Source organism: Carassius gibelio, chromosome B3 (genome assembly GCF_023724105.1).
Source record: "Carassius gibelio isolate Cgi1373 ecotype wild population from Czech Republic chromosome B3, carGib1.2-hapl.c, whole genome shotgun sequence".
NCBI lineage: Eukaryota > Metazoa > Chordata > Actinopteri > Cypriniformes > Cyprinidae > Carassius > Carassius gibelio.
Genome location: NC_068398.1, coordinates 7,181,479 through 7,204,243, shown reverse-complemented (window position 1 = coordinate 7,204,243; position 22,765 = coordinate 7,181,479). Strand labels below are relative to the sequence as shown.

The following is a 22,765-nucleotide window of genomic DNA, read 5'->3' as shown; positions in this document are numbered from 1 at the left end:
TTCAGATTTGTAATGTAATATATATGATTATAATTTTTATTTATTTAAATATGAACATTGTTTTAATTGTTTATTATATATATATATATATATATATATATATATATATATATATATATAATAAACAATTAAAACAATGTTCATATTTAAATAAATAAAAATTATATATAATTTCATTAATATTGTGAATACAAATGCTATTTAATGTATTTTTATTTGATGTTTTTAATGTAATATATTTTAAAATAATGCAGTGTTTTATAATTTAATTCTTAAATGTTATATCACTTTTTTTATAATACAGATCTTTATTTTTCATTATTTATAATTTACGTAATATAAATAATTATTAAAACATGGCATTGTTAAAAATAACAATGTTGATAATTTGATATGGATACTATTTTTAACTTTATTGAATAAAATTACAGATTATTTTAAATATATAATTTCGTTTACACTATTTTGGAACAAAAATACATTATTTTAATGAGTTTAAAATAAAAATTTTCTTTGATACAAATTTTTTTCTCCTCCAGAGGGCGCCTGTCGGCTCCGAAAGCTGATTTCCCATTTCTCCATGTTCAAATTTCAAGATGTTTTTTCGTTTTACTTCAGAGATTTGCCAACTTTAAAGTATAGTCCTTCAAATATATTTAAAAAGCCCGAACTGATAAGTAAAATAGAAATGAGAAAGCATTACAGCAGTGTCCATTAAACGATGGTTTATATATCCTTTCCCAGCAATCGCGAACGGCTGTGGTTGTTCCTTCTGACCAGCGCTGAGAAAAGTAACAGATGTAGATGACAGCGCTCTCAATTACTTGTTACTTTTCTCAGCGCTAATCAGAATGGACCAACCGCAGTCAAGTTTGCATCGAATTGAAATCATTTCGGATTGCTGGTTTCACATCTGAACAATCAAACTGGTGAACTTTAATAGACATTTAATTAAAAATACGCAGTGAAGAGTTAAAATAGAAGAATTATAATCCCTGACTAACTTTCAGGGATTCTACGCCTATTTAAGATATTTTAGACACATACAACCATTTTAACGCGTACGTTAGTTAGATTAGCTCTAAATATGTATGCGCCATTCTAGCGAGTTCTATTTCTACGTGCGTCAAGCGTCATCACCACGCGTCGGAAGCGCGTCCATCATCAACACACATGTGAGTCCTCCAAACTGCTGTCCTGTACACAAACGAGCAGCACACCGGCTGTGATATTTGTGTTTATCGCTCTGATGTGCGTGGATTATGCTCGCGCGTCTCTCTGCACTCAGAGCGCTGGGAGTGTGTGAAGAGCCTGCGCTGCAGGGATCCGTCAGACTGATGCAGACTCAGTCCTCCAGGAAGAGCAGACCTGTCAGAGACCACCTGCGCCACGTGAAGCTGAAGGAGAGCCGCAGGCAGGGCGAGCTGCACGGGCCCTCCACCGTCTACGTGCAGGCGCTGGGCGCCGGGAGCCGAGACAACGGAGCATCGCTGTATGTCTTCTCCGAGTATAACAGGTGCGCGCTGATCCTCTCACATCCGTCAAATAGCACACTTTAGAACAGCCTTCACCAGGTTTAATGCATGCTTAGTTGACGTTGAGTAAAATATGGAAATTTGTGAATAGTTCAATGACATGTCAACTTATTTAAACAAATTATAATTTTAATTACTTAATGATAATAAATATTATACAAATGTGGGTTTTCGTGATAAGACTAATAACATTAAGAAACTATCACTTTATGCAATGCTTACAAACCAGTTATATATATAAACAGAAGTATGCATTGCATGCATTAACAAATAGATGATTAATAATGCTGTCAAACGATTAATCACATCCAAGATAAAAAAATTTGTTCACATAATACATGTGTGTTTACTGCGTATATATTATGTATTTATTATGTAATCACTGAACATCTAAGTAGTATGTATAATATTTGGTGTATAATTAATGAATACATAAATTAAGGAAATTGATAATCCAATGTTACTAATAAATAAAGAAATATAGAACATTAAATGCTTAATAATAATTAATAATAATAGTTATTATGCTGTATAAAATTAATAGAGCAAACATGATCACATTATGTAATGCTTATTAGTAAATCAGTACTTTATAAACATGCATTATTAACGTTATATGAAATATACAGTTTATATACTTTCATTAAAATAAATCAAACTCATGAACATGAAATGTACAATGATACTTCGAAAGAATTTACTGCTAAACTTATAAAAATGTGAGTATTTAAGTTAAGGAATGATTTTAAAGGTTTTTACAGAAGCTCAGTGCTAGCTAGTAGCTGTAAATGATATATCATAAAGTTATTTGATTATTATTTAACTTTTTTTAATTTATAAAATCACCTACTATTTATTTTATTTAAAAACAAAACATGAAACTCTTGACTCATTTATCTGTCTTTGCTAAAAGCATCTGCTTGATGAGTATATACATTTATTTATTTGATTACAGTCCTATCTTAATATGCATGCACCACTCGCTGTCTAAGCAGTATTTAATGTTTGTAGATGGAAGTTATTCCACGGTCTTATTAATAAAGCATGTCTTTCATATGCAGGTATCTGTTTAACTGTGGTGAAGGAACACAGAGACTGATGCAGGAACACAAGTAAGAGATAAACGATCACTGTTTTACTCCTTGACCTCTTCTAAAGATCTGATCAGAGAGCAAAACAAGCGTTTGGTGAACTGTGTGTGCAGATTGTAAATTGTTTCTGTTTGAGTGCAGATTAAAAATTGCACGCTTGGACAACATCTTCCTCACCAGGATGAGCTGGGAGACGGTCGGCGGTTTATCAGGTCAGACTGGGACTTTATTCTGCTGCATCTGAAGCTTTCTCTGTACAAGTAATGCCTCTTTCATTGCTGTTTATGAAGCCGATTGAAAAGCTTTCTGTCTGATCTGCAGCCGTTCACAATCCATGTTTCCTCCCATGATTAGAGACTGTGTGTGTTTGCTCGGTTCACTGTGTGACGGCTTCGTTCTGTGTTTTGTGTGTGCAGGCATGATCCTGACCCTCAAAGACACTGGAGTCCCTCAGTGTGTCCTGTCAGGACCCCCGCAGCTGGTACTGTCTGTCAACACTACACTGCATTTAATGCAGATCTTTGTGTCTTTCTCACTACAAAAAACTCTCCGAAATCTTTGACTATTGTTAATTTTCTTGCAGTGTCTCACTGAATTGTGTTTTGTTGTTTTAGGATAAATATTTACAAGCCATACGAGTGTTTTCAGGACAGCTGGAAGACATTAAACTTGGTAAAGCCCACCATTATCCTCTCTATGGATTACAGCCAGTGCTATTACTGTTACTAAAACAACAACTAAATCTATTGTAAATCATTTTTGCTTATTGCAATAAATCTGAAATAAATAAGATGCCATATATCAGATGAAAAACGTAAACTAAGCAAACTTAAGGTAACATTAAACCTTAACTCAACTCAATTTAACTTAACTCGGCTCTGCTCGACTAAACTTAAATAAGCTAAATTAAACTTGCTTAAAATCAGCTCAACTCTTCATAGACATATCTCAACTCAATTTAAATCAAACTTAGTTTTAATGAAACTTAACTGATTTTTAAATTAAACAATTCAAATCAATTTAAATTAAACTTAATTTGGTTTAAATGAAATAAACTAAGCTAAACTGAACTTGACTAAAATGAACTCAATTTAAATTTATCTCAGCTCAACTTAACTAAACTTAAGCTAAATTAAACTTACTTAAAATCAGCTCAACTCATCATAAACATATCTCAACTTAATTTAAATTATACTTCATTTGCATTAAACTTAACTGAACTTGACTAAAATGAACTCAATTTAAATTGATCTCAGCTCAACTGAAATTAAAAAAGCTAAACGTACTTAAATTCAGCTCAGCCCAACTCGTCATAAACAACTAAATTTAAATGAAACTTAACTGAACTTGACTAAATTTAACTACTTTCAAACCTTGTTTTAAATTAAACAACTTATCTCAATTTAAAGTAAACTCAGCTTAACTTAATATAACGTACCGTAATTTAACTCAAGTCAATTTAAAATAAACTTAAATTGAAAACAAAAAGCACCCCCCCCCCCCCCCCCGCCAAAAAAAGAGTACATAATAAAAAGGACATAAACTTATTTAAATGAAACTAAAATTAAAAGTGAAACTATAAAAATAAAAGCTGTCATGGTTCATATATAAATGCTCTAATAGTGTATCACTAATACTAAAATAAGACGGATTGATTGTTTTGTTTCTGTCTGCAGCTGTCAGACCGTATACAGAAGCTCAATATAAAGACGACACGATGACCGTCAGTCAAGTACCTCTCTTCTGTGAGTGTCACCTCATTTATTCCCTGGTTTCCACCATGAACGTTTAAAAACATTGACATAAAGGATGTAGAGTGTATTTGCTTTGAGAACGTGTGCTTTGTGTGTGTGTGTGTGTGTGGCTTGTACACTGCTCTCGACTGTGAATGTTTAAAGCAGCTGAGCGTAAGGCGGAGGCCGGCGGCTGTTCTCCAGGCTCTGGACGCAGCAGCAGTCCTAACAGCCGTCAGAAGAGGGCGCTCACGACACGGGACGATCTGGAGGAGAGTCAGGGTCAGCCAGTCCAGGCCAGACAACACACGCGCACACACACACACACACACGTCTGGTCAGCTATCCTTGTGGGGACTCTCCATAGGTGTAATGGTTTTTATACTGTACAGACCGTATTTTCTATCTCCCTACACCAACCCTACTCCTAAACCTAACCCTCACAGGAAACTTTCTGCATTTTTTGATTTTCAAGAAACTTCATTCTCTGTAATTTATTAGCTTGTTTACCCGTGGGGACCTCAATTTAGGTCCCCAACGTGACACGAGTCCCCATGAGTCTGTGTGTATTCAGGTTTAAGTCCCCACCAGAATAGAAAAACAAGTACACACAAGACACTGCTGGGTCTATATGACCAAAGACATGGACTGAAATCACTAACTGTGTCCTTTAAAGGGGAAATTTTTAATGTATGTTTTATTCAAATATATTTATTACTTATTTTATTTGTTTTACTATTAAATAATGTTATAATGATAATAAATAAAATCATTTTGTTACAATTAATAATTTAATAAATTTAATGTTAATTTAGTCCATTATATTGTTAGATTTTCTGAAAAGGGAAAATAATAATAAATGTTGCATTTGAATTACATAGTGTTTTTTTCAGTATGATTTTTTTTGTGCATTATATTATGCTTTCATATTTTGTCTTGTTAAAATAATATATATTTAAAAAAATGTACTACAACATTTGAAATGCATGGTTTGTGTTGATCAATTTAATAATAATAAAATTAAAATAATTTGTATTGCATTTGAACAAGATCTATTGATACATATTGAGTTAAATAATAAAAAAATGCATTTTAACTTCATATTTCATTCATAAAAAAAAAAAAGAAATTTGTCTACATTTCACAAAACATTAGTATTTACGTTTCATGTTTTTGCACTTTAAGAGAAGAAGAGGCAGAACTCATTTATTTCTTTTTTTCCTCTCCACAGAAGGCAGAGAAAAGATTACTAGAGATTCTTCTCTCGCGGTGGCTTACGTGTGTAAGGTGAGCAGAAACCATCTGAATGTGCCACATTTCTCTGAACACATGAGTATAAATGTGTCTTTTCCCCTTTAAGATCATACACGATGCTCAAAACCATCCTTTCTTTCTAATATTCCTTCAGTTGCACTCAAAGAAAGGGAACTTCATGGCACTGAAAGCTAAAGAGATGGGCCTGCCGGTGTAAGTGTCTGACATCTGATGGTTTCAGGACTGAACTATAACACACAAACACACACTTTAGAGCATCACTTCTGTTTCTGCATCATCTGCAGAGGAACAGCAGCCATCGGGCCCATCATCGAAGCTCTGAAAGCTGGAAAAACTGTGACGCACGATGGAAAAGAGGTGATTTTTCACTCCTGCTGATCTGAAGAGTGTAAGATCTGCCGGTTTCCCAGCTCACCGTGCAGCGTGTGTTTCAGATCCGACCCGAGGAGCTGTGCACTCCGGCTGATCCCGGGCCTGTGTTCATAGTCGTCGACTGTCCGTCAGAGGACTTCATACGGCCGCTCTGCACCAATCACGTCTTCCGAAGGTGAGCAGGTGTGTCCCGTAGAGAGACGAGGCCTGTTTCTCTCTCTACACATCTCCTGTTGTGATGTGTGCAGGTATCAGACGGGCGGAGCGGAGGATTGTGCGGCTCTCGTGGTTCACATGACGCCGGAGTCAGTGCTGGACACGGACGAGTACAAGAGCTGGATGGAGAGGTACAGCTGGAGAACAGCGATCTCACACTCAGATCTGATCGTGAGCTGTGTGTGTGTGATGCATCTGTCGTGTCTCAGGTTTCCCAGCAGCACTGAGCATCTGGTGATGAACGAGCAGACGTTCACGCCGCACAACACCCGCAGTCACAAACTCCAGACGCAGCTCAACCTCATCCATCCTGAGATCTTCCCTCCGCTCAAACTCTACAAGACCAGAGTACAGCACCTCTCATTCACTCCTGCCACTTTTATTCATTTAAAGTGTCTTTAACTATTACAGTCTCACTCATTTAATTCCATACTGTAGGCTAATTTAATATGAAATAGTGTCGGTTACAGCTAAATTTAGACCGTTGCTATTTTTTTTTTTTAGTGTGTGGTTTGATTTATTAATTTCATTTATTATTGTTATTATTATTTAGCACATTTTAATTTAACTTTTAAAATGTATCTTTTAGTTATTTCCAGAAGAAACTTATATATTTGATTATTTGTCATTTTATTCTCATGTATTTGAATACATTTATTAATACTATTTTGTTTGTTTTTTCAATTTTTTTTTCAAAATTTTAAATGTAATTTAATATTTTTTTTCCCCATTTTGTTCATTTAATAATTTCAAATTTAATTCCATATTTAATGCATTTGTAAAACTGTATTTAATATGACAGTCTCTGTTACAGATAAGTTTGATTTAGATTTTTTTTTAGATTTTAGATTTTTTTTACATTATTTTCAAATTTTATTATTTTTATGTTTTGTATTTTATTTTATTGATTTAATAAATAAACTGAACTCTGCTAAATTAATATAAAATTTATTTTTAATGTAATATTAAATGGTCTCTTATTTAATATATCATGTATTTTTTATGCTTATTCTTAATATACTTTTTTTTTACTAAATTACAAAAAATAAATATATTTTCTTCTAGTTCTCTCTCTCTCTCTCTATATATATATACATACATACATACATATGTATTATTTCTAGTTTAATTAATGGTTAAAGGTGTTTTAACACCCCCCCCCCCCCCCCAATCTGTAAGGAAAGATTCATTCCTCATGGTGTTTGTTGTTGTTGTAGGAGCCTCCGGCTTCTCTCCGTGTTCCTAACGTCAGAGCCGAGTGTCTGATGAAGTTTCAGCTTCGGCCCAGACTGGAGTGGCAAAGGTCAGTTCAGGTCAACAGACGCTATGTAGAAGTACAGTATTAATTGACAGTTTTATTGTGGCCCTCATTAAACTGAAACACACAAGCTTGTTGTGTAAGCTAACAGCTTGAAACAAAAATTATGAGTTTGATTTTCTTTTTCAGCTTCAACAAACTGGTTCTTAGAAAGTTCTTAGAAATGCCAGACTTGATCTTATTTGAGGAACTTTTCTCGTATGTGTGTGTGTGTGTGTGTAGAGATGCCATCCCGTCCTGCGACTATGAGGAGTTTGTGAAGGAAGCAGCCGAAGTGCCAAAGTTTTTAGAGGAAGTGGAGGAATGCAGGAAGTTCCAGGCGGCTGCGTCCGTCTCCTCGTCTGGTGAGCTTTCTACCGAATCAGAGACAGAGAGAGAGAGAGAGGGATGGATGGGATGAAAGTATCGAATTAGAAGAGCAGAAACACAAGAACACGTCCACAGCCTGACATTTAATTTCCTCAGAGTGAAACTTTCTTCACTTCTCACTTTCACTCTGTACTGTATCTGTCTCAGATGCCTCCGATTGAAGGATATGTGTTTCTAAAGTCTGGAAAATGATCATAATATGATGAACTGTAAAATATCTGAGCTCTCGCAGAGGGAGCGTGGGCTGATTTTCTTCTGTATTCTTAGATGTTTATGATGTTTTTAATTTGTTGTTCATTTTTTGGTAAAGGTGAGAAGTTTCCTGAGATTGTGTTTTTGGGCACCGGCTCGTCTCTGCCGATGAAGATCAGAAACGTCAGTGGAACTTTAGTGAACATCAGGTAATAAAAAAAATCAAAAATGGCAGCCAAAATGATAATTGATTTAATAAATTGTGTATTTTATCTGCGCCATAAAGATATGTTATTTGAATTGTTAAAATGTGTAGAAAGCTTGTTTTTCATCAACCAGTCAAAATGTACACCAGGGCATGCAAATTTGGTCCATTTAATGCCCAGACAAAATACTGCACTCGCGCTGCATGTAAACGTAACTCTCTGTAAAGCCACAAGGTGGCGCTTATGGAACAGCAGAATCACATTAATTTGTATAATTCCTTTAGCGCTCTTTTAAAACCTCACAGCTTTTCCGCCCGGTTTTCACACAAAACGTAGTACTCTTTGTAATGTGCGCACATCAGATTGTGCTTTATGCTGGACAGAATTTATTAATCCTCAGTTGTTCAAATCGCAGTAATACGGTTTAATGATAATTAAAATATGAAACTGTAATCCTAACCGTGGAGAACTGTATCATGATTTATGGTCAAACCGTGAATCGTTACATCCCTATAATGAGTGAAGTATGTCTAAACATGTCTCTGCTCCTCAGCTCATCTCAGTCGCTGCTGCTGGATTGTGGCGAGGGAACGTTTGGTCAGTTGTGTCGTCATTACGGCGATGACGTGGACGAGATCCTCTCCAGACTCTCTACTGTCTTTGTGTCACACCTCCACGCAGATCATCACACGGTAGGAGCTTCACAAACACGCCTGACAAGATAATGTGCAATGAGGTGACTGTACATGCAGTAAACCAGATTATCTGACTATACATCATCCCAAATAAAGTTTAGTGTCATTATGCTTAAACACTTAATCACAGAATCAACCAGTCTGAATCATAGCGCTGTGTGATAAATCCTTAATAATGCATTAAGCCGCAAAATGCTGTGGTTTACAGTGACTTTATAAAAGCTAAGGGGCGTTAGGCATGACGCGGTTAGGTTTCACAAAATAAAACCGAGCAAATAAAGTGTAATGATAATAAAACCGTTATTCTTCCTCCAAACAATGTAGTTCCTCAGAAACGGTTGCGGTTGCAATAAATTACTTGCTGAGCAACACACAAGCGTAAACAAAGGTGTATGTTTGGAGAGTAATTTACAACAGCTTTGAACATCTCAGCGAATCAGAATCAAGGACCAGAGCTACTCGTTTTATAATAAGTACTGTTAAATAATAATCTAGAGTGTTATTTCGTGCTCTGCTGACTGTTGATTGCTGTGTGTTTTGTTGTTCACACAGGGTTTGATTCAGTTATTATTGGAGCGAGAGCGAGCTCTGGTATGCATACATCTATTTGCATATACGTTTCATTATTTGTTGATCATGCGTATGCATTATTTCACTGATCCTGGCGTCTTGTGTGATGCAGAACAGTCTAGGTAAAGCGTTGAGTCCCGTGTACCTGATCGCTCCTGTGCAGATCATGACGTGGTTGAACCAGTATCACGATCACTGCCAGCAGATCCTCAGCCACATCAAGTACGAGAGAAAAATTACCTTCTACCTTTATCTTTATTTTCTAGCATTCTGTGAGAACATAGAATTCTTACAACTGAAGTAAATGAAGTTGGTCCTAGACACTTACCACTTTTGTTTGTAATCGTTCCAGTATTATCCCATCAAAGTTTCTGTGTGATGGCGCAGAGATCCCCAAAGTCAAGACCAGATCTTTAATTCAGGCTGTTCTGAAGAAGAATGACCTGGTCAAGGTCTGTATGGACTGTGCCATTTTATACACAAACACACACACATGTATATACACACACATATATATATATATATATATATATATATATATATATATATATATATATATATATATATATATATATATATATATATATATATATATATATATATATATATATGTGTGTATGTATGTATGTATTCTTTTGGCTATCATCCAGTGTGTATCATGATATCTATTGCTCTGAAAGTATTTATTTTATCAACCAGGCTTCCAGCCAAACATGTGAATTGCAAAATGTTTAATGCAAAAAGTAACATAAAAAGTAGCTGGATTCGATATGTTATCATTTATTTACATGCACCAATGTAATGATTAATCAAAAGTACTTTAATCAAATATCAATTGCCATATTCACTCAGAGAAGCAATACATTTTTTGTTTTTGTTCCTGTTATATTTAAAAACAAAGTATTATTAGTAAATCTTTAAATATCTGATAGCATGCCCTTCAGATTAAGGTCTGTCCGTACTGAATGAAGAGTGCATGAGCGTGTTGTGATCTATAGCTTCTGAAACCTCTCGTTCTGTCCTGATTGTGTAGTTTCAGACGTGTTATGTTCGTCACTGTAAGAACGCGTTCGCCTGCAGCTTGACGCATCAGTCTGGATGGCAGCTCGTGTTCTCTGGAGACACCATGCCCTGCGATGCTGTCGTTAATATGGGTAAAACACACACACACACACACACACACACTATGATCACTTTGTACACATGTACTGTACATAGTTGAAAAGGTAAAACTGGCTAAAAGTTGCCTTTCAAATGTTATAGTTGTTAGAACATATGCACTGATGCTTTAATGTTTGAGTTAATAAATGTTAATTTTATTTTCCTCATTGATGATTCATGACATTATAACCAAAATATATATTTTTAATAAAAGCTGTTACACTTTTTAAATTAGGAAATGGCTAACATTACTTAACTACATTAGTTATTGTGAATTGTAAATAAAAATACTTCTAAAGCATTTATCGATCTTTTTTTAATTGATTTCTTTCAGCATTTACTAATATTCTATTAACATTCAGTAATATGCCGTTAAAATCAAAAGTCGTATCTGTTCATTTATGAATTAACAATTTGATATGAAATAAAATATAAAAACGGACAAATGCAACAAAAAATAAAAATAAACACATATTCACAATATTAATAAAATCTGTAAGTGTGTCTTAGTGATACTAAAATAACACAAAAAAATAATCTAAATTCAATGTTTCGCTCATTGTTAGTCAAAACATTAATCAATGTTAACCAATAGGGCTTTACTTGAAAACGTTACCTAAATAATTTCTCATTATTTTGCAGTAAATTGAATGAGATTTTTGCCTTGTCCGAATAGCTACACTTGCGATCTTTGCACTTGACCTATCTAAATCTCTCTCATTATTGATTCTGAGGTGAAAAGGGAGCCAGCAAATTCTTTTGACAGGATGAGTCAACCCAAACACTCTCAAACTCTCACTCATTCGTTCATTTAAGATGCGCAATCTTTTCCTTGCTGTAATATTTATAGTTGCATATTTTCAGTCTGGACTTTCGGACAAACCAAACGTTGTCTATTTCCACAGAGTTTTGCCTCAAAATTTTCAGCACCTGGTCATTAAAGGCCCAGCAGGAAAGAGAGAGTCTGTAATTGCTCCTGAATCTCTATAGTGACTCGCGGATCGATACGAACGAAGCCTGCGTTTAAATGCTGCTTCCCGTCTTTATCAGCAACGTAATCGATCACTCCAGCGCTGTTCTCCTAGTCACAGAAACCTCTTTAATGGCTCCTGAGGGAGTCCGGCAGTGATGGAGGGCATTCAGCCTGAACCGAGCTCCCCTCCTGAATCCGGAGATGGTTCGGTCCGCTCGTCTCATTAGGAAAGGCCTTTGTTGTCTCAGTTCTGGTGATGGATTTCTAGAAACAGAGTGTGCACTGGTGTGTGTTTTACAATGGGGGGAAAGAGGGAACAGCATGTCAGCTGTAATTTATCTGTGTGTGTGTGTGTGTGTGTGGTGGGGAGAGTTTAATTCATCTCTTGGTTTGCTCTCAGGCAAGAATGCAACACTTTTGATTCATGAAGCCACACTGGAGGACGGGATGGAAGAAGAAGCATGTGAGAAGAGACACAGGTACATGAACACAGGGTCAATAAAGTGTTTTAATGAAGTTTTCTTGTAGTGTTTGTCAAGTGGCCTTTATTTATGCAGCGCTTTATACAATACAGGTTGTTTAAAAGCAGCTTCACTGTATTTAATAGTAAAATAACAGAACCAATATTGCAAACTTTAAAAATGAGGCAAACTTAAATTGTTAAAAGGAATAAATTGCATTAAAATAAAATGAAATATATTCTAAAATAAATATAGCTTAAAATATATTCAAGTAGAAAGTAGTTCTTCTGAAAAAAATTTTGTATTGTGTAAAAAAAAAAAAAACTCTTACCACCTTTGAAATTTTGAGCTCTAATTCACATATAAAATAAGTAATTAATTGTGGCACAATTTCCATCAACTTCCAATGCAATGAATGCATTTCAGCATGAGCTCTCCTCCATAAATCATGCAATAGTTAATCAACAGCTCTTATCGGACAGCTCGTGTCTTGAGTGAAGAGATTTGTATTGGCTATTTACGAACTAACAAAACAAACAAGAACATGAAACCACCTTTTGATTTGGGAGCTAAAAAATTGCAGGCAGAGGGAGAAAATCTGCATTGAAAGTGGTCAGCTTTCCCAGTGGATAATGTGCTTCCTCATTTCTAGCGGGTCTCTCTTGAAGTTGTGGGATTCTCCTCTCAGATGAGCATTGATTGGGTTTCTTGTCGTCTGCTGGAGTTCTCAGGCGCTGGGTCCATGAATGAACTGCTCTGTGTCTCACACTGCGGCTCTTTCCAATTTAAGAGCTGAATAACGCTGAGAGCTTCTGAGCTAAATCGATTGGAGATTTTGTGGGCGATTCATTTGGGTTTCAGCGAGGAATTGATTGCCTGAGAGTGTGGAGAGCGTCTTCCAGATTGCTGAAGGGTCGGTTTAGCTTTATCAGCTGAAATTCACAAATGTACAGGTCTGTGTTGCAGGCTTTGTAGAAAACAGATTCCTACTTCAGCCCTCGAACATGAGAAATGGTTGAGGAAAACAGATTAATACTGCAACACAGCATTCCCAGATGTTCAGCCTCAGGTTTAGGGTTTGGATTGTGATTGTCAGTGATTTGTTTGTATCTGAAACTCTTTCCAGCACCACGTCTCAGGCTATCGGCGTTGGGATGAAGATGAACGCGGAGTTCATCGTGTTGAACCACTTCAGTCAGAGGTACGCCAAGATCCCTCTCTTCAGTGACGACTTCAACGGCAAAGTGGGGATCTCCTTCGACCACATGAGGGTGAGGATGTTCCCACATAAAACTCACAACTAATTCTTTCTATCTTAAATAAAAAAAAGCATCCTTTCGTATGTACTTCTTCAGTTTCTTCATTACTTGAATCTTTCCACACTATCATAATTCATTCCTTAGGTATTTCCCTATTTACTTTCGGTTACACTTTATTTTACGGTGTCCTTGTTACAGTAAAAAATAAATAACTAAGTGTACTCATTATATGGTTAGGGTTTGGGTTATTTGCATGTAATTATGCATATTTAATTATTATTTTTATAATATTAAGTACGTCAAATGTGTAACAACGACACCTTAAAAAATTTATACATCCTTAAGGTTTTTCCTCAATTACTTCCTATATTACTTCCATCTATCCTTTTATTCCTTCCTATAATCCTCCATACATACATCCTTAGTTTTTTCCTTCCTTGCCTTTTCTCAGTAATTCATTACTTGCATCCTCCTTTGCTTTATTCCTTAGTTATTTTCTTTTTTACTTGCATAATTCTTACCTTCCTTATTTACTTCCTGCAGTACTTCCATCCATCTTTCGTTCCTTCCTTATTTCCTTAGTTATTTTCCTCCTTATTTCCTTCCTTCCTTGTGTCATTTTTTCTGTTACTTCCTCCATTACTTATATCCTTTCTTGCTTTCTTCCTCCTTTATTTACCTCCATCCATCCTATTTTAACTTCCTTAGTTACTTCCATCCTTTTTTCCTTCCTTTGAAATGTTCCTCCTTACTTCCATCCCTAGTTGTTTCCTTCCTTGCATCCTTCTTTTCTCAGTTGCTTCCTCTAATACTTATATCCTTCCATGCTTATCATTCCACCCTTAGTTATTTTCCTCCTCCCTTCCTTCCTTAGTTACTTCCTTAATGACTTGCATGCTTTGCTCCTGCTGTCCTTCCTTTCATACTTCCTTATGTTTCTCATTTCCATCCGTTATTTAATTCCTTACTTCCTAAATTACATTCTCACAACATTTCTTACTTAAATAATGCCATCTCCTTTACTCCTTCCCTTTATTTCTTTTTCGTTCTCACCTCACTTTCATAGTTCAGAAGTTCTTTATGCATTCATAATCAAATGTGAAGTTTGATATGCTATTTTCTTGTGCTTACAGATCCGATTTGGAGATTTCCAGATGCTTCCACGGCTCATTCGGCCTCTGAAGGCATTGTTTGCAGAGGAGATTGAAGAGATGGAGGAGAGGAGAGAAAGGAGAGAGATGAAGAAGACCGCTGAGCCTCCATCTAATGGAGAGTCTGGAACGAGCCGACAACCTGATGAGACGAGCAAAGGTGCCAAGAGAGAGCAAGATGACCTCAACCAGGAAGCAGTCATCAAACGACTTAAGACGAACTGATGGGGAACCAATCAGGGTGAAGGTTAGACCAGCCCAACCAATCAGAAGGCAGGCTTGGGAAAAACTGAAACAATATGATCTTAAAATGTACATCACAAAGTTCATGTTGGGTAGAAGTCTGCAGAGTCTAACTGGAAAGGATGAGATTAAAGCAGCTGGAGATAAATCTGAGATTCAAGCCAAATCTGAAATACAGCATATTGGTTCCTGGCTGGGATCAGATCTGGAGTCAGTCCCGCTGCGATCGATTTGATTAAAGCTGCAGGTTTGACTGAAGTGATAGTGGGAAAGTACACTACCTTAAACCTTTGAACGTTTGCTATGTTAAGTTTGGCCCTCCAGCCTCTTTAAACCTGAAACAGAAACATTTCAGAACTGAAGGAAGATGTTAGGTTTGGAATTTTTATTTGGGACTGACGCAGCTTTTCAGTTTAGTTTGAATCAAGTAGTTTTTTGGGGTTATTTTTGTGAGTAAACTGAGTGCAGTGGTGTGAAAAGTGCTAGATTTCTGAATGAAATATTTAATTCTATTTTGTTTTATGAAATGGCTGATCAAATTAGGCTTTTCTAATTATTTTAAGGAAATAAACAAACATGGATAACTGTTTGTCATTATTGTAATTATTTTCACTGCCCATTGCCCAATTTTGTTAGCACTGCCTGTGCAAACACTTCATTGTTCATCTTCAGAAAAAAAAGAAAAAAAAAAGTGTATATATATATATATATATATATATATATATATATATATATATATATATATATATATATATATATATATATATATATATAAGGATTTTTAGACTAAATATAGAATATATATTTTAATTATAACTATACAATGTTTCTGCATTTGAAATATTGCATAAAAATATTGTTTTTATGTATTTATAATGCATATTGTTTGTTTTTACATAAAAGCGTATGAAATTTATGTTGGGCATGTGACTTGATTATGTACCAGGATATGTTAGTTGTAGAAATAACTGCGAATCAAGCTACAGACCACTTGTTTATAGAAGATTTAAAACTGTGTATTAAACATGACTCAACTGATGTTTCAAGTTTAAAACGGCTAAGAAAGGAAGGCTGAGGAGAGAAAAAAGGTGCTGTCAGTTGTAGAACGTTCATACAAAATGGATGAACGTTATCATCAGAGTAAAGATGTTCTCTTTCACTCATGCAATAGTTTTTGCAATGCATTTTTACTTAGATGATGTAACATAAGTTCAAAAATTAGGTCGGGATGATGCTTTTTACCATCCCCTCAATTCACAAAGTGCATAAAAACTATGTATTATGAATTGATAACATCAGCCAAAAGTAATTTCAAAGGCAGAGTAAGTTATAAAATTATGTTTTAAATAATGTTAATCGATAAATGAATAAGAGCAAAAACCTCTGAGACAGATGCTTGGCCTTATGCTTTTGTTTAATTGTAACTGAGACTAGACGAAGACGGCATCATTTTTTTCTTCAATGGGAACTGATGAAGCTGTCGCTGAAGTAGATTGTGCAGTCAGCTAACAAAGCCTTTGATTTAACGTCACGTCTCTGGGTCTGATGGTTACTCTGTCATTAAGTGTTTCCCAATGGGAAAAGATGTTTGCTTTGCCGTTTGTGTACATGTCGAACACCATCTTGCCATCTAATCAAATTTCGCCTCTGAAAAATAAACTGATGTGATATAGCTCAGAGACATGAAAAATTAAACTATGTCTGTGGCATCTGTCTGACACTGGTTACACCGAACCGGAATGTTTCTGATCTTGTCGATGGCACTGCATCCTGCTGTTCGCTGCTACGCTCGCGGAGCAGTTTTGATCAAATATTCATCATAGCGTTAAAATAAAGTGTGGTTTGCTGTGAATATAATTACAGTGGGAATTATCTACATATATCAAGTATCTGATAGATTTGAATTAAACAAAAAAGTTTATTTTATTGAAAAAGAAAATCGCTTATGAAAGACTAATGCTAGCACTCTCTGAGGCGATCTGGTGTTGTTAATTAAAAAAAAATGTATTTTGGACTCCATGTACAAACTCATTCTTGTGAACAAATCTATCAAATATTCTCTTAGCTCTTTTAGTTTGAATTCTGACAGGAATGTTCTGGATTCAAAACAAGTTCTGTCTACATTAGGTTATCTAGACTTGTGGCGTCCATGTGGGGCAAGACTATTCGGCAAGTTAAAAGCATCAGAAATAGAGCTGAAACAACGAATCGATTTAATCGATTAAAATCGATTATTAAAATAGTTGTCAACTAATTTAGTAATCGATTCGTCGTTAAATAAATTTTATTTGCCATGAGCGGCTCATTTCGTGCATATTTCAAATCTGCGGTGACCAAAGTGTGGCAGTAATGAGCCACCGGAGGTTTTACTCAGCCAGTACAGCAGGTGAAGTAGCGAATAGCCAATAGCTGGCCTCGTTTTATGTCACGTGCTTCCCGAACAGCGTCTCTGCAGCATTCAGCGGGAAGTGGGAGTACTTTACTTTGAGCCTTCAAAATGAAGAGTAACCTGTAAACTCTGCACTACTGAACTGTTTAAGGGGCCGTTCACATATCGTGTCTTTTGCGTGCTCAAGTTCGTTATTTCCTATGTAGGCGCGCAGTATGCACTCTCATAATGGAAGCGACGCGGTCGCGACGCACGCGGTGCGATGCGCCCGTTTTTCCAGGCGCGTCCACACCGCATCCATTTATTCTTTGCTGAAATTTCCGGGTCTTCATGGAGAGGGCACGTCATGGAGAGAGCACGTCATGGTTGCTTAGCAAAGGCAGACGCCTCAGGGGCGCTTCTGCCCGAGCGCTTTGGAAAGAAGGAGAAAGCGGCGCGACTAGCGTTTTCCACGCGTTTTTAGGTGCGATATGTGAACGGCCCCTAAGAATTTTATTTGTGCAGATTCTCCAGTACAAGGTTGTTTGCAAATGTTTAGTCGTAAAAGCTGATAACATTGCTTTTTAACAGTTAACATTTAAAGCTTTACAAACATGTTATGTGATCAGTTTGTCGTTTACCAGTTCATAATTCAGACTTGCAGCCTAATTATGACTGAATGAGAGAGGTAAATGTTTGAGTATATTTAAAATGCACTTCTTTTCTAAGTATTCACTGCTCTTTTTCACACAGCAGGTTTTTTGTGTGTCCCAATTTTTTTTTCTGGACAACCTTCTGATGGATTTTACTTTAAATTGTGAGTTCCATTCAGGTTTCATGCCATTGGCACTTTTTTTCGAAGGATTGTTTACAATTTCACAGCATAAGCTATAAAGCTTTTTCCCAGTAAATAATAAAATACAATGCACTGCAATTTTATTCTGTTTTATCCTTATACTTCGTGAAAATATGTTCTCAAAGATTCCTTAAGCTTTGTTTGGGATGTTAAACTACTTTAGGAGCTCTAAGGACTGCCATGGTGAAAACAATATTTGAAATCTCCTTGTGAATTTTGCTAGAGTATGGGTCAGTGTTTTGATTGCAGAAGAGTTCGACAAAGGATAACTAACATAATAAAACAACTCCAGGTATATTTTTGATGAGGATATGACAATGCAAAATGGTTAAAATCTCTTAAAAATCTATGCTGAATGATAAAGACCCTTTATTAATAATTTACTTGGGGGAAAAATGGAAAAAACTAAAATATAAGTACATAAACCGATTAATCGATTAATCGTAAAAATAATCGACAGATTAATCGATTATCAAAATAATCGTTAGTTGCAGCCCTAATCAGAAACCATAATAATATTATTTTTGTACATAATAATTTTTATAATAATAATTTCGTACCATAATATTTTTGTACAGATTGGAGGTCCATTCAAACCCAAAAGGAAAACGTTCCATCAACTGATGAATTAAAAAAAAAATCATATGGTTTAAAATTTTTTTTATTTTTGTACGAACGGGCCTTAAATCATTTAGATAAAAAAAATTGTGATGGGTCTTCTTTGTAGTAGACTGATGAACTTATGATTACAGATAGGCTACCCTTGGTGGATTTCTGTTTATGTATTTCATTATTATTGCAAATATTATGTGAAATTTACAGATTTTAATAGTTTTACATGTTTTTTTTAAGTTAAACTTTAAAATTAGTTAAATGAATAACGTATAATTAATGTTTACCTACGTCCCAATTAAACCCCTCGGTCTTCCGTTGGAAAGGCGCTGTCCTCGCCAACGGTTCGTTTACGTTAAGCGCGCGCAGCAGTTCTGTCAGTAACGGCAGCGCGCGCTTTTAAATAAGATGTTCGATTGGCGGCAAATGTTATGATCGTTTCAAAGCTGGGAAAGAAATGCTCTGGAAATGATTCCAATAATATCTTGTTTGAAATCACTCTTTAGAATAAGAGTGAAAACGTTATGGTAATTTCTTTCGACGTTTTATTATTAACCTCTGCGTTTATTCCTTATTCATTCTTCAGATACATATTCTTCACTCTGAGCTCACATCCTCATTTTGCAATTTTATTTGTTCATAGTCAATTGTCTGGATGTATTTCTGTTGTCCGCCACTGGAGGCCGATCTTTCGTCAGGAATTACACTGACTGTTTCCCACTGAAAGAATGAAGAAGCAATTATTGACGAACTAAATACTTAATGAAGATGATGAGGTCAGGTCGTTGTTTATACATGATGTAGTCTAATAACTTATCAAAAGCCGACTGGACCAATAGTAGTACATCCTGTGAAGGTTTAAAACATAGTTGGTGACTTGTTTAAGACAAGCACTCTTTCCCTGTGAACTGACTCTGCTAACAGGACAGATGTCACTGTGGTCCATAAGAACATTCATCTCTTCTGGTAAGTGTAACAGATGCTTTTATTTATAGAGACAGTCTCCCTGGAAAAAAAATCTCAGGTTTCATCCTGAAGAAAATCCAGTTCTGGGCCAGAAAAATAGGCTCCACAGTGTCCCTCTAAACCTGCTGATCTCATATCAGGAACCTCTCTGACTTCAGCACACCATTTTGTGTGAAAAGAGATATCCGTGTTTAGTTTCAACACAACATTGATGCATTTAGTTAAAAATATCCGTGCTTTTGCTCTTTTTAGCTCCACAGACATTCAGGTTCAGTGTGTCCAGCTGCAGTTCTTCCACATTTTATGTTGTGTTCTTCTTTCATCCAGGAAGTGTTGTGTTGTGCTGTGATTTTTGTATTTTATTTATTTTACAGGGGGACACAACCCCATCATCTAAGTCCCTTGAGTGAGCTGTGTGTTGTTCATATAAAAGCATATGCATGTATCCCCTGCTGTGATGCAGCTCTTTTTTTTTTTTTAAGCAGGTGTGTTTTCTCAGCATCTCTCTTTACAGTAGATATTTGTGGAAATGGGTTTGGCCCCTGAAGGGATCCTTTATGAAGCTCCGCTATCCTCTGCTCAGATTTAGCTCTTTCATCACTCATTAGACTGAATGGAGTTCTGTTATGTTTCGTTTCAAAGCTATCAAGTATCAACTTTGTCTCAGATTTATTTTAAGCTTCCTTCAGAGAAACTGAGATCTTATTGAGTTAGTTGTTGTCATATACAGTAAAACACAGAAATATAGAATTTATGTGGAGCAGTTACGATCTTTTGATCTTGGGAACAAAATCTGAGGTCATATTTTTAGACCTTTTGAGTTTTAATTGTAGACAGGCTAATCTGAGCACAGTTTGAGATCTTGTTAATGTTGTGGAAAAGTTCATTTATTTCTGTAATTCAACTCAAATTATGAAAATTATTAAATAAATTAAATGCACACAGACTGAAGTAGTTTAAGTCTTTGGTTCTTTTAATTTTGATGATTTTGGCTCACATTTAACAAAAACACACCAATTCACTATCTCAACAAATTAGAATATGTTGACATGCCAATCAGCTAATAAACTCAAAACACCTGCAATGGTTTCCTGAGCCTTCAAAATGGTCTCTCAGTTTGGTTCACTAGGCTACACAATCATGGGGAAGACTGCTGATCTGACAGTTGTCCAGAAGACAATCATTGACATCCTTCACAAGGAAGGTAACCCACAAACATTAATTGCCAAAGAAGCTGATTGTTCACAGAGTGCTGTATCCAAGCATGTTAATAGAAAGTTGAGTGGAAGGAAAAAGTGTGGAAGAAAAAGATGCACAACCAACCGAGAAAACCGCAACCTTAAACCAAAAGGAGCCCCTACCAAGTATTGAGTACATGTACAGTAAAATGACATACTCTCCAGAGGGCCAACAATTCACTAAATATTTTTTTTAATGAAGTATTCTTATTTGTTGAGAGAGTGAATTGGTTGGGTTTTGTTAAATGCGAGACAAAATCATCACAGTTGAAAGAACCAAAGACTTAAACTACTTCAGTCTGTGTGCACTGAATTTATTTAATACACAAGTTTCACAATTTGAGTTTAATTACTGGAATTACATTTTCCATGACATTCTAATTTATTGAGATGCACCTGTATAGTGTTCTACAGCAGAGAATGCAATTCCTCAATGGTTGCTCAGCCATTGCTCAGATGATCTCTTGGTCTTCTCAGTATAACTTTGATTATACTTTTGTCATCTTTGCGAAACTGAGCACAGAGTGAGACTTTGAGATCTCTTTTAAAACTTCAGTTTATGCAGTCACTTTTTTGACATCATGATGTTTAATCATGAGATCTTTGAGGACCAACAACATTTGATGTTACCGATGTCACATATTCGATTTATTTTTTGATTTGAGAGTCAATAATAATTTAAATTTCAGTCAGTTCCTTACACTAGACCATCTAATGGCTTCAGAAGATGTGGAATTAAACACAGCTCTAGTCCTTTTTGATAGAAATTTGATCACATGGAAAAGAGATGCATAAATATTTTTCAAAATTGCATTAGATGGAAAAAAATAAAGTGCATCATACAGGTTTGGAACAATGTGAAGGTGAGTAAATGATGATTTTTCTCTCCATAAAACTTTTGACATAAATGGAAGATTTGAAATGGGCCTGTAATTTTCCAATTCATTAGGATCTAGTTGTGGTTTCTTAATAAGAGGGTTAACAATAGATAATGGATCTTTATTGGCATTGATGGTTCCATGGAGAACATTTAACAATTTCCATTCTTTATAGAGGTATAATAGTTTTAGGGAACTAATGATGTTCTTTAAATTATTAAAATGTTCTGACCACGCTTTATTTTAAGGTCCAATTTTCTATATTAAAACAAACATTAACTATGACTTTTGCCTCATTAAACTGCAAATTTTCTGGTTAGTTGTTAGGTTTAGGTATTGAGTAGGATTAGAGATGAATATGGTCATGCAGAATGTGTGCTTTATAAGTTCTAATAAAGAGTCAATATGTTAATAATAGGCATGTTAATAGTGAGAATTGGTCCCTTACTAAAGTTTTACCAATGTTCTTTAAGAAACCATTCCTCTCTAAATAATTATTTACTGAAAGATTTTTCTGGAAACCAAAAATGGTTCTTCTGTGGCATTGTTTTGAAAGCTCCACTTTTGGAATCTTTATTTTTAAAAGTAATAGGAGAAACAGCTGAGATGTTAAAGCAATTTCATGTGTGATTTGCTTTACTTTGAGTTACACGAGCATTCAGGCAGGCAGGTAAAAGAGTCTGGGGCTTACCCAATTGACTCCATTGTGTGAAATTTGTTTCATACTTCAGGTGATTATAGAGTTCTTCTAAGACCTGTCAGACGTTGTCTGCTCACCTCGGTTCTGTCTCTCCCCCTCAGCGTGCACTTGAGTGGGCACTGATGTGGACAGACTTGCGAGTGTGATTACACCGGAGATCATCGCCTAATTCCACAGCACTTCAGCTCACCTGGACAGGCCGGTAATTGCTGGTAGACTCCAAACTACATGACCTGCCCGTCAGATACTGATCAGCGTCAAACTGGAGACACGTCACACCTCTGCTCGCTGGTATCTCATGTCTTGTTCCTTGAGAAAAGAGATTCA

General features: G+C 35.7%; 1 protein-coding gene across 3 annotated transcripts; it reads left to right on the top strand.

Annotated features, from left to right (window-relative positions):
* Nucleotides 1-1,115: 1,115 nt before the first annotated feature.
* LOC127953758 (zinc phosphodiesterase ELAC protein 2-like) lies at nt 1,116-15,404 on the top strand. 3 transcript variants are annotated; one of them, XM_052553046.1, is made up of 25 exons: nt 1,116-1,175; nt 1,289-1,516; nt 2,597-2,647; nt 2,768-2,838; nt 3,043-3,107; nt 3,241-3,298; nt 4,303-4,371; nt 4,525-4,641; nt 5,591-5,646; nt 5,768-5,826; nt 5,919-5,991; nt 6,069-6,181; nt 6,255-6,353; nt 6,432-6,570; nt 7,440-7,525; nt 7,763-7,884; nt 8,220-8,310; nt 8,861-8,999; nt 9,555-9,593; nt 9,685-9,794; nt 9,925-10,024; nt 10,606-10,726; nt 12,107-12,185; nt 13,294-13,438; nt 14,560-15,404. In XM_052553046.1, exons 2-25 carry the CDS (start codon nt 1,338-1,340, stop codon nt 14,800-14,802), a joined length of 2,424 nt encoding a protein of 807 aa, XP_052409006.1. In that variant the 5' UTR covers nt 1,116-1,175; nt 1,289-1,337; the 3' UTR covers nt 14,803-15,404. The 3 variants fall into 3 exon arrangements, with proteins under 3 accessions (XP_052409006.1, XP_052409005.1, XP_052409004.1); XM_052553045.1 differs by having other exon boundaries at nt 1,147-1,516; nt 4,528-4,641; XM_052553044.1 differs by lacking the exon at nt 1,116-1,175 and having other exon boundaries at nt 1,182-1,516.
* Nucleotides 15,405-22,765: the final 7,361 nt, after the last annotated feature.